Consider the following 12,899-nt stretch of genomic DNA (forward strand, 5'->3'; position numbering starts at 1 on the left):
TATATATATATATATATATATATATATATATATATATACACATATATATGTATGTATATGTGTGTGTGTGTGTGTGTGTGTGTGTATATATATATACATATATATATCTATATATACTAAAATAAACTACTACTTGTACTACTATTTCTACTTGTGGTTTTTCAATTATCGTGGGGCTTCAGGGTACGGATCCCCCGCGATAAACGAGGGACTACTGTGTAGGTGTTTAGATTATTCATGTTCATGTTTTTTCTTGAACCAATGGCCAATAAATTGTAAACAAATTCCATAAATACGTAAATGAAAATAAAAGTGTATTAAGTAATAATAGGTCATTTAAGTGGCTTATTTCTATAAAGACATGGGTGCATTTTTTGTACCAAACTTTATTGATCTAACAAGCAGTTAAATATGAGGTTTTTTTATAAAGTTTTAGGATATTTTCAGGCAGGCATGCATTCTGTATCTTCAAACGAAAATGAGTTTAAATTGTTTCTCAGTTCTTCAGCACCAAATTTATGACATTTACACCACATAATCCAGCATCCCTACAGACTCAGCACTGCTTGTTTACACAGGTTGCTGGTCTGCAGTATCGTATGAGAGAACTAGAAAGAGCAAAGCAGGAAAGCCAAGAGCTGCTACAGGAAAAAGAATCCTGTCAGCAGCGAGGTGACCGGAGGCACAGAGAAATCACTGCTCAGCTGGAGGCATCTCTCGAGGACTCCAGGGCCACAGTCAAAGAGCTCACTGTGAAGGTTGGTCTCACTGAAAACAGAGCCAAAGGCTTTGAAGAGCAGCTGAATGTGAGCAAATCCAAATGTAGGGACCTGGAGCACCAGCTGGTAGGTCTGTATGCAGCTCTGCGCTCCACTGTTGATGTCAATCGTACAAGGCTTTCTGAAAAAGCAGGGTCACGGAGACGGTCTCCTTCGCCCTGGAGAGGAAAGTTGTATGTGAAAGGTAAAGTTGGATTCTCGTCTAATGTCATCTTTGACTTCTCTGAGAATGGGCAAACTGTGGAGTGCTGTCTTTTTTTTCAGGAAGAGAGAGAGCGTCAGATGGATCTGTTCTGTCCTTGTCTCATGACGAAGATGAGTTGAACATGGAGTCTGTGCAAACAGCCATTCAGGACTTCCAGAAAGAACTATGGGAAGCACAAAGAGAAAGGGTAGAAAGAAAAAGAAAACGTCAACTCTACAAACCTACATACTATAGATGCATTTTAATCACACTTAAAAGTTTCAATATCTTGTTTTAGGATGAAGCCAAGGTCCAGATAGTCAAACTGAGTCAAGATGTGATGGAACTGAAAACTTCCCAGGAAAAGTCTACCACCCAGCAGCAACAGCTACAGAGATCCCTACGGCAGTCAGAGGAAGGTAAGTAATCCTGTTAATCCCAGGAGAGAATATTGTTTGGTCATTGTTTCATTGTTGTTTCAGGAAAACGACAAATGGAAGAACAGTTGCAAAAAGTGCACACTTCCCTCTCCTCACAGCAAGTTGTAGCACTTCGTCTGGAGACAGAGAAGAGAAGCCTTGAAGCTGAGCTGACCGAACTCAAAACTAGTCTGCAAACTTCTCACACTGAGTCCTTGACTCTGCAGGTACAGATCCAGTAAAAGAAGAAGAAATGTGCTGGCTTCTCGCTCACAGCAGGGTTTGTGTCTCGCGAGTGCATTGCTGTTCTGCTGCGTCACGGCTCTACGTACAATTTACACCACCGATCTTTCTGCTGGAGCACTGCACAATCATGGTGCACTGCTGTGATCTCAAACACAAAGCTTTATAAAATATATTGTTGGTGTGATGCAAAAAGTGAAGCAGTTGTAACTCAAGACCAGTGACATTCAATTACTGAAATAACAAATGAAATGTAAGAAAGTAAAGTCAGGTCCTCTGGACAGATTCTTCTTCTTGAAATGTTTCATCTTTTATCCAAAAGACTTCTTCAGTCTGAGGAGCTGCAATAAACTCAGTCTTATAAATAGCACCTTCTCATGGTGGATCAAACAGTTTGTTGATGACATCCAGAACTAGCTGTTCACATGATAAAGGAGGACCATCAGATCATTAGCACACTGATGGCTGTTTACTATTCACAGGGGGCTGAGTGATACTAGCAATCACAGCATTGTAAGAGGGGGACAGTTGAACCCGGAGGCCTCCACCTGTTTAATGATGGACGGTTTCTTTTCACAAAGATGGCCTCCTTTACTCCTCTCTCAAACCATTGTTCCTCTCTGTCCAGGATGTGAACATCTTCATCCCTGAAAGAGTGACCGCTGGCCTGGAGATGAGTGTAGACCTCAGAGTCCTGGCCTGATGATGTTGATCTTCTGTGCTGGGCCATCCTTTTGGCCAGTGGCTGTTTAGTTTCCCCGATGTAAGTCTGATCACATCCATCCTGACACTGAACAGCATACACAACATTACTCTGTTTGTGCCGGGGGACTGGATCTTTGGGATGAACCAGTCTTTGCCGTAATGTATTTTGGGGTTTAAAAGCCACTGGGACGTTATGTTTAGAAAATAAACGTCTCAGTTTCTCTGATACTCCCTCAACATACGGAATGACCACTGGTCTGGGTCTGGGTTCCTCCTTTTCACCTGATGGCTGACTGGAGTCACCAGCAGCCAACTGGTTGATCCACTATGAGAAGGTGCTATTTATAAGACTGAGTTTATTACAGCTCTTCAGACTGATCGAGTCTTTTGGATAAAAGATTAAATGTTAAGAAGAAGCTTCCGTCCAGAGGACCTGACTTTGTTAGATATTTTTTACCTGGATTATTGATCATGCATCAGGAAACAAATGAAATGGTCTTTTTCTGCCAATTAAAATTCATTTTGCTAATCAAACATTACCCGTACACAGTTAAAGATGTCGATATAAAGACCTGATTTTCAAAAGCCAAAACACCATCCTGACTGTAAATCTGGACTAAAACAAAAATGCCCAAATTTCTCCGTAGGAAAAGTTGGAGGTCCTGCATGGTTTAGAATCTTGTGCAAATGCAGAAAAGCAGAGGCTCAAAGAGTCTCTAGAAGCTGCAGAAGACAGAGTGAGCTATCTGGAGCTGTCCCGTCTCACTCTTGATGGTGAGCTGCAGAGGGCCCGGCTGAGGGCAGCAGGCATGGATGCAGAGGCTGGAGCCCTGCAGGAGAGACTCACAGACATGTGGAGGAAACTGGGGGAGAATGAAGATCTATGCACAGCACTGAGAGCCAACGAGGAGAGGCTGGCCATATCACTGACTCGAGCTGAACAGCACGAGAGCGAGCTGAGAGAGCAGATCCACAAACTTTTAAACACCCTCAGCGACAACAGGATGAGCATAGAAGGTCAGCAGGAGCAGACAGCAGAGCTGCAGAGGGCTCTGGCTGCCAGTGAGCAGGACCGAAGGCTGCTGCAGGTACAGTCATCCTGTTACAGCCATCATTCAACATCAGCAAGGGTACAGAACTGAATTGGATGTCAATGGTTTTAAAGGAAACCATTTTTATTTGTGTTTCAACCAAACAAATCCTAGTTCTACATTGCATTATTTTTTTCTAAGGATTTTTTTTTAATGTAACTTCAGAATAAAATAGGTTTAATGGACAGTCCATTAACTTAGCTTCTGATGTTCAGACGTGTTTGTTTTAGCTATATTTGTTGCTTTGGATTTTTGTATGGCTCTCTAAATCAGAGAGTAATGTCGTATTTATTGACCATTTCCTAAATTGTTCACATATGCTACAGAAAATTAAAAACAACACTTCATTTTTGTTCAAAGTTGTTTCCATAAGAACAGTTCAAACCTATTTTTCAAAGTCACAATGGTTGCTGAGAGTAAGTTAAGTCGGTTAAAAAGAACCGACTAGTTAAAGCTAAAGTTAAGATAAAACTGTCCTTATAAAGTAAAAAATGTTAAATATATGAAATGCTCTTTTGATTTCTTCTGTGTTAGAAAAAACAACAACCTTCTCTCATCTGCAACTTTCAACAGTGACATCAAGCAGGAACAAAGTGCAAATGTGGATTTTTGAAAAGTTGTTTCAACATGTATGTGCCCATAGGAGTGTCTGGATGAAACACAAGATGCTCTTTCAGAGAGTAAGAAGCTGAACCGCACACTCACGGAGCAGACCCAGAACCTTCAAAGAGCCCAAGTGGACTCAGATCTCAAATTTTCTAAGCTGGAGAAACATAGCAAGACATTGAGTGTGGTGAGTCACACCATTTAAGTGTAAATAAATAAAAGTTCAAAAGCTGAGGCTCTGTTTTGATGTTTGGTTGATTGACTGTGTCCCAGAGCCTGAAGCAGCAGCAAGAGACTCAAATGCAAACTGTCCAGCAGCTGCAGAGAGAGAAGGAGGAACTCCAGGAGAAGCTCAGCAGTCTGCAGTGCTCTTTGCAGAAACTTCAGAACGAGAGAGCGGAGATAGAAAAGGTTGTCACGCGCCTCAACAAAGACAAGTCTGCCCTTAGAAGGGCCCTAGAGAAGGTGAGCAGACTTATCTGCAGAATGACAGAAGGTGTATTCCTGAAAATCCACAAACCCAAAAGACAGTTTTTTGGTCAACAAACCCTTGTGCTGAATATGAGGTAGAACATCTGAACACTATGAAGGAGCCAAGCCACAATTGGCTTAAAATGTAATTAAAGTATCATAGATTCAGTTCTACTACTGCTGGAAGCTGTTTCACAGACGAGACCAGAACTGAAGTAATGTGAGTTGCTCAGAGGCTTTGCTTCCTCACACTGGACCAAGTGAAAACTTGCAGACCTGTTATGACACAAGCAGCAGTGAACAGTTACATTATTCCTTGTATGGCAAATGATTTGCTCTTTTTTATTGTTACAATTTTTTTCTACACCATGCAAATTAGTTCAAAAACTAACGATGCAGGAAACTGTACTTGTGTTTTGTGACACTTGAAGGCCCGTTATAGTAAAATAAAGTCACGGTAAATTTGTTTACAGTCTTTCACCTCTGGGCTGTTGTTAGGTAGAGATGGAGAGGCTGAGGAAAGAGGAGGAAGCAGCTTCTGTTGCCAGAAAGAAAGCACAGCTGGAGCAGACGGTCTGCAGCTTGGAGCAGGAGCTGACTGAAAAACATGAAATGTTGGAGACTCTACAGGTAAAAGGTTGCATGATTACGGGGGCAGAGTTGGGACATTTTAAGCAGTATTTATGCATACTATGGACAACAGCATTCTATGGTTTTCTAGAGTGGAATGATTATACATCATACAACTTTAATGATTTTTAAGAACAAGAATTGGTTTTAAATTTGTTGTGAAGTTTTCTCTAATCCACTCAGGGTCATAATTATTCATACAGTGTCAAATATATGCTTACATTTACCTATTTTATCATAGGTTGTGTTAAATATACTAGTGCCTTGTAAGTTAACAAGCCCAAGGCTTATTAACTTCTCTGATGATTGACTTTAGCTTGTAAGTTTCCAGTTACTGCATACATAGCATGTGTTTGAAAGCAAACAATAGGAAATCCAAGAAACAGCGAGGATCTAAAAAAGGAACTGGCTCAAAGCTGCTGGATCCATAACTAACTCTGTAGCAACCCAGGAATCATCACAGCTCAACCCTGCCGTGAACTCAAAACTGCTGAAACGCCGGTGTCACTCTCCACGGTGAAGGGAATTTCATATCACCATAAACCACGAGGGTGCTGGTTCAAAAACGACTCCTTCCATTTCAACTGAAACTTGCAGTGTTGGGCATACCAAACATCTTTTGAAGAACGGTTTTATTGTTACACGAGATAAAGACCGAGTTATTTGCTTTCAAATGACAAAAATGGTGTCTGTGTTCAGCCATAGCAACGAGGCGGAGCTCCATCATTCAAGAGGAACTTGGAGTTGAATTGTTCCACATCAAAATGAGTCAACTTGGTGTTTCTAGCTTCTGATTAGGATGCTTCCTTGGAGTCTCCCTCTATGTTTTCCAGGCAAGTCCCACTGGAAGGAAACCCTGGGCAGGACCAGTACTTGCTGGACATAATGTTTATTCTCCCTGGCCTGAACATTTTGGGGTCCACCAGAAGGAGCTGGAGAGTGTCACTTGGAAGGGGGAAGTCAAAGTTTGTCTCCTAAACCCATTGCCTCCATGATCCCACCACAGATAAACAGCAGACAATGGATGGATGAACAAGAAGCTTGTTTGAAGGAGTCAGTGTCAGGCTTTCAAACTTAAGAACCCTGTCAAGCAACTAGAGCTGTCATTCCTAACCCAAAACCGGAGCCCGGCCTGGCCCTAATCTGGGTCAGGCCGGACCATAATAATGTGCTTAATGTGTGGGCTGGGCTGGTGTCGGGCTTTTGATTGCGTCAGCGGACGCGTGCGTCTGACGATCCAATTATATGGCAACATGGCTTGCCATACTATCACCAGCCGCACGCGTCCATTTGACTGCACGCTGACCGGCCTTGAAAGAGGTAAAAAAAATAAAGTTCATGTAAGCTTCAGGTGGGACTTTACTGCCAGGCAGCGATCCATCAAAGCCCAAATGGATGTTCATTCAGCCGCTGCACTCAGCAGACGCGCGCGGCCGATGACCCAAACAGGTGAAATCCCAAAATATCTGACATATCAGAGCAGGGTCCGTGTCTAAATAATGCAGAATGCAGACAGAAGCAGGGATTTAATGTGCTTTGATGGCCATGAAAGGTCAAACACCCCCTCAGCTCCGATCTTCTGCCCCCTTAGCCGTGCGCATCTGCTGACCGTTAATAACTATATAAGCCGTCAAACTTTAATTAAAAATGTTGGGGGGGTTTCGGGTTCGGACCTGCAATTACTGTTAATTCGTTGGGTTGGGTGGGGTTCGGAAATTATGGCTACAGGCTGGGGCTGGGTCGGGTCGGATCTTTTTGGGACCGAATGCAACTCTACAAGCAACCCAACAAAGTTAAGTCAGGTCCTCCGGATGGTTTCTTTTTGTTGAAATGTTTCGACTTTCATCCAAAGAACTTCATCAGTCTGAGGAGCCACAACAAACAGCACCTTCACACATAAGACTGCATTTGTTGTGGCTCCTTGGGCTGATGAAGTTCTTTGGATGAAAGACAAAACGTTTCAACAAAAAAAAACCATCCAGAGGACCTGACTTAACACTGATGTTTTTTTTTACCTGGATTATTGAGCGTGAATCAGACTGTCAAGCAACTTTTTGTGTATAATCGAACCCGTCTGTTTAATTTGAACCTATGTAGTTTAGAGATAATCTACAACAAATTTAAACTTGTGCACCCAGTTCCAGTTTTTAAAAATCATTGAGGCTGTATCTTTTATGGTAATTCAACTTTGTAAAAAAAACACACAAAAAAACTAATTGTTGAAAGGCCACAATTATTAGAAAAGATAAGCCCATGAAGAGTGGATGAAAACTTCTTACAACTACAGTTCATCGTTCTGCATTTCTCAAATAAATAAGCCATTAGTTAGGGACAAATGACTCTAAGCTGACTTTTGTTAGTCCTGTCACTACCACCTTGAGTACTTGAAGAATTCCTGAGAAGACTATTGAGAAGCCTTTAAATGTCTCGGCTTACTTGCTGAACTTCCCAGCTATTGTGTTTCCTATAGTTCTTTTCAGTGGTGTAGTTTTAAACAACTGTCCTCAGGCTCAGATCTTCCAGCTGGAGCGTTCTCATGCACAGCACCTCCTGGAGGTTACAGCCCATCATCACCAGGAGCTGGACGTGGAAACAAATCGTCTCAGGGACAGTCAGCTCCAAGCAGAACAAGCCTTGGAGACCCGGGAGAGGGCTCATCGCCAGAGGGTCAAATGCCTGGAGGAACAGGTATAGCTCCAGTTTTAAAGAAACTATTCATCCTAATACGCTGCAGATAGACATCTTTTATTCCTTACTCCTTGGTTTTCTACAGGTGCTGACCCTCAAAGAGCAGCTTGATCAGGAGACAAGAAGACGGCAGGCGTATTTAAATCAGATGCTCCAGCCTGGTGTGTAGGTGGTGAAGTGTGCGGTGCCTCGCTCTTCTTCCTTCAGTGTCCTGCTAACAGTTGTGCAACAACTGTACGTTCACAGCCACACGTGGAAACACAGAAACTCTCCCCAAGCATTTGAACCCAAACAGCAGTACATGTGCACACAGGATTACAATAATCTGCAGAATAACTCAACAAACAACAAGTGTTTTGTTTATAAGTGAACTGGATGTGCCAAATTGTTTTAGAACGGCTCGTTCCACGTTTGTAAATGTGATGAAGGGTTTCTCTGCTGTGATTGTAAATTCATGTCACATCCAGAATGTATCAGACTTACTACTATGTGTCATCATACTGTTCTGGTAGTTTTTAATGATTTAAACAAATACTTGATTACAAATACTACAAGTCGATTGCCAGTTTAGCCTGATTTAAATCTAATAATGACCCTCTTGGTATTTGATGTGCTGTATTTGACTTAATCATGTTTAGTGTCACAAAATACTTTTTGTTTTCAATCATATCAAATGTATTTATTCACATAGCCACAGTTCATCAAACGTGTTTAGATGTACAAATAAATGATGACATTTCTGCTGGTCACGTAATTAATTTATGAAACAACTTTGTGGTAGAAAGCGTCTTCCTTTAGTGTCTTAAGTTAAAAGCCTTTTTGAACTTTTGAAGGATTCTCTGACTGCTACTACATGTTGGCCTTAATATGTTATTTCTTTATCCTGCTAAAAGTTGTTGTTTGTGACACGTGAAAACTCTTAATAACCTCAAACATTATACATGTTTAGTACATTTTTCACGTAAGGATGCAGCCATTGTTTTACCGACGTGCATCGGTTGTAGTGGAGAGTAAAACACTCACAGATTGCTGACGCAGAAATATGTGAGGTTGTCTTTTGAGGATGTTTTTATTTATATCCAATTTGCAGCACCTTTCAGTTCCTGCATACTTTCTCTGCTGTTTCACATGCATCTATCTTCACCGTGCAACACAGCCTGCCTTGTGCAGGAGTCCAACTGAAGAGGGGAAACTTTTTCAGAGCTTCTTTAAAGCAGCCCTTTGATTAACATAGACCCGCCCCATGCTTATCCAGTTACCAGCCTCTTCCTAACTATTGGCTGAAAGGAGCTAATTATGCAAGGTAGTGAATCCCTGTGGGGGAGGTGGGGCCTAAACTGAAAGAACTCTTTTGGCAAGCAGCATAGAGCTTTTATTGAGGATATTTCTAAGCTGGCCATCAGGGACCGAATCACTGGATTGTTAAATAAAAACATTTCAGCTGAATCACGCTGCTCTCCCCCCTCACACCCCTTAATTTCTTTCCTCATTTTATTCCTGTGAGATCCTATGCAGAGTCCAGCAGAAAGGAGAATGCGAGGAATCTACAGTATTCCCCTGTCTCACACAAGAAGCCCACTTCTCTGCTAATAGAACAAGAGACGGAGGCAGAGCCGGGGAGCAGGGGAGGTATCCAGCTGCCGTGAGAGGAGGAACGCACAGTCCTGTCCTGCTCTGCTCTTTTTGCACTTGTTGCCTGAGGTGTGTGAGCTCCTCCCTCCTTTTCCACAGTGCTCGCTGTCAGCTCCATCCCTAGGTGGCTGAGGCCATGGTGTTGCTGGTACTGCAAGCCCTTCTGTCCTGCTTCTGCACCCTGCTGCCCAGGGTGGACTCTGCTGTGCCCTTGGAGGACTTCTACCCCTACGGTGAGGACAGCGGGGACTCTCAGACCATCTCTCAGGACGACGGAGGCTCTGGACTTCAAGAGATCTCTGTTGCCTTCCCCTTCTTTGGTGACAGGCACACAGGACTCTATGTGAGTACAGAGTTCAGTCTATTTTTTGCTCTGTTGTGTGTATGTCTTTAATGTGTGCATGCACTTGGCTGCAGGCAGCTGAAACTGACAGAGTGTGAATTGTGGAGGATAAGAGCCTTAGGGAGATGAGTTGATGCAAAGCCAAACACTAAACTGCTTTGAGAGTTTGTATATGTTCCCGTTCTCTCGCGTGCTCTGTTGAGTAATCTCATGTACTCAGAACATCATGACTGACCATTGGAACCATGACTCCCACTTTACATCTGTCTTTCCTGCACTCTGAGCACTCTCAAAGTGCACAGAGGGGAATCTGTGAGACGAATAGTGCTAACCTCTGTTCTGATAAATTCACACGTAAAAAAACAGTGCAAGGAAATGACAGTTTGTGTTCAGCATCTGTGAGTAATTCATTTTCATAAGAAGCTAAAGTGGAGAGAAAACATGCACGCCGAAGGGAGAGGAACAGTGCTCATGGGAAGAAGCTGAATAGTTTGACAAGGGTTTTAGCACACCACAGTGAAACGTCCTTTGATCTGCCTTTGTCATGTATTGGGTTCGGTTCCAGAGATTGGAAAGGCAGAACGCCCTTAAATCAACACCACCTGTTGTGGTTATGCATCCACGCTTGCTTTCTGAATCTGTTTCCTCGCTTGGAGTCCTGCCTGCCTCCTCCCCTGTTCAGATCCTGGACAGGAGGAGGCTGAAGACCCATGGCAACAACTGGCAAGGTTAAAGGTTGTCTTTCTAATCTAAGCGGACTCATTTGATTCACATGCAGGGGATAAACAATGTTTATAAGTGTAGTGTCTTACAACCTGCTGGCACACTGCAGGATGTTTTCACTGATGAACAAACATGACCAAATAAGCTGTGTTGCTCAGCATATCACTAAATGTAATTCTAAAAGTACAACAGGCACATGAAATAACAGACCCACTCATTTTAAATGCCTCACCTGAATCCATTAAATTTCTGGAAAAAAACGTGAGTCACAGATTGAGGAACTGCTTTGAACAGGTAATATTTCATTCAGTACCGAGAGGTAAATTTATATCAATAATTTCTCCCAAGAGTTCCTTCCAAGGCCCCGGGCTGCAGCCACAGGACAGCTGCAGAGCCAAGCGCCGTGTGGGCACTGTCTTCATTCATTAGCATTACTGATCCCTTTTACCTTTCACAGCAGTTTCCTGTAAAACAAAATTAAATAATTAAAACATACACAGAATGTATATTTTTCAGATGTGGCCGTGAATTCAAGGACTTCCAAACCCTTCCAGCCTGTGGTTACGCTGATCTCTAATGTCACTTAAAAATCTCTCTGCAGACCTGGGTCTTTCCCAACTTCCAGTCCTATTTCTGCCTCCTGGTAACCGAGCTGTTTCTCTGTTATGGTTTGTATCAGGGAGTTTTCTTGGGTTGCTGGGATCTCTCCTCCTCTTCTTCCTCCTCAGTTTCCTCCCCCTTTCTTCCTACACACCAGATAACATGGCAGGGGTCTTCCCTCTGGAACTGTCCAGCTGTTTTATCTGAGAATTGACCGATTGCTTTAACAGAATGCAAATCATTTTCAGAGCTTCTGAACAATGGGTTCACAGATGTTAAAGTCAAAGCACTTATTAAAAACTTCACTTAAGTTATTTTAATATAATACCAAAAAAATAAAATAAAACTGACAAAGAAACAAAACCATTTGAAATAGTAAAGCAAACAAGAAGAGGCTCAGCATTCCTTGAAGGAACACTTTTATGCCCCAACTTTAGAATAAAGACTTATTTTATGTTGAGAAATCACATGCTGTTGCTGCTTTGATCAAACTTTGAAAACAATATTCACGCAATCTTGTGTAACACTGTGAGATGCCACGCTCAAAGTATTTGTGGTGAATGATCCTCAGCTACTACCACGTCATACTTTAGTCTTTTATGTGTAAAATTGAACGACATGCAGCCATTTACCTCCTTCCTGAGGGGAGCGGGGCAAAAAATGTGTGTGCTGGGTGAGTGAGGTCCTTCATGATGCAGGTGGTCCTCTTCCTGCATCTGGAGGTGTAGATGTCTGTGATGGTGGGGATACTGACTCCAACATCTTCTGTGCAGCCTTCACCACTCTCTGCAAAGCTTTTTTTTCTGCAGCTGTGCAGCATCCATGCCACACGCTGATGCTGGAGCACAGGATGTTCTCCACTGCACACCTGAAGAAGGAGGGGAGGACTGAGCTTCCCAGACCAGCTTGTCTCCGCCGCCTTAGGAAGTAGAGTCTTTCATGAGCTTTCTTGATCAGGCTGGTGGTGTTGTTGCTCCAGCTGAGGTTGTCACTCAGGTGCACACCCAAGTACTTGTAGCTGGAGACCACTTCCACTGCAGATTCTCCTATGTTCAGAGAAGGGTAGGTGTGTCTGTTCCTTCTGAAGTCCATGACCATCTCCTTCATCTTCTTCACATTGATGTCAAGGTTGTTCTTCCTGCACCAGCTCTCCAGGTGTTCCACCTCCTGCCTGTAGCTGGACTCATCATTGTTTGTGATGCATCCCACCACCACTGTATCATCTGCAAACTTTACAGCTTTAGGTGTCTTGCTCAAGGACACTACAACATGTGGGAATGGTGTGGAGTTGAACCGTGACTTTCTGGTCCCAAGTTTGCTTCCTACCTCTACACCATCTCGGACCCCTACTACGGACACTATACAAAAGATAGGCACTAGAAAAATGCACAATTTCTTTGAGTTCTCTAATAAATTTAGGGTACAACTAGAAGGTGTTGGCTTGTCTTATGGTCCAACTCACCTAGGAGTGAAGGGACTTAACAGAACAGAAGGTGATCAAGTTTTTTTTTCTAAAGCTATTCCTTTACTTTCTTTTGTACAACTACAAATGTTCTAATAAGCATCAAGACCCAAGAATGGGAGGAACTAAGGGAGAAGGGTTTCTGCATCCACCCATCCATTATCTTTTACCTGCTCCTTCCTTTTCTGGTCGCAGGGGTCACTGGGTCTCATATCCAGCAGTCACTGTATGAGAAGCGGGGGACACCCTGGACAGGTCTCTAGTCCATCACAGGGACACATAGAGACAAACGAGACAAACAACCATTCACTCTCTCACTCACA

At 42.8% G+C, this 12,899-nt stretch overlaps 1 protein-coding gene across 1 annotated transcript in view; it reads left to right on the forward strand.

Moving 5' to 3' along the window:
* Positions 1–9,584: 9,584 nt before the first annotated feature.
* The window catches only part of sned1 (sushi, nidogen and EGF-like domains 1), an 82,380-nt gene continuing 79,065 nt past the window's right edge, over positions 9,585–12,899 (forward strand). Inside the window, 1 exon segment of the mRNA XM_037675013.1 lies at positions 9,585–9,791. Within this exon segment, the coding sequence (XP_037530941.1) occupies positions 9,585–9,791 (207 nt within the window).

This window comes from Nematolebias whitei, chromosome 3 (genome assembly GCF_014905685.2).
Source record: "Nematolebias whitei isolate Nwh7 chromosome 3, NemWhi1, whole genome shotgun sequence".
Lineage (NCBI taxonomy): Eukaryota > Metazoa > Chordata > Actinopteri > Cyprinodontiformes > Rivulidae > Nematolebias > Nematolebias whitei.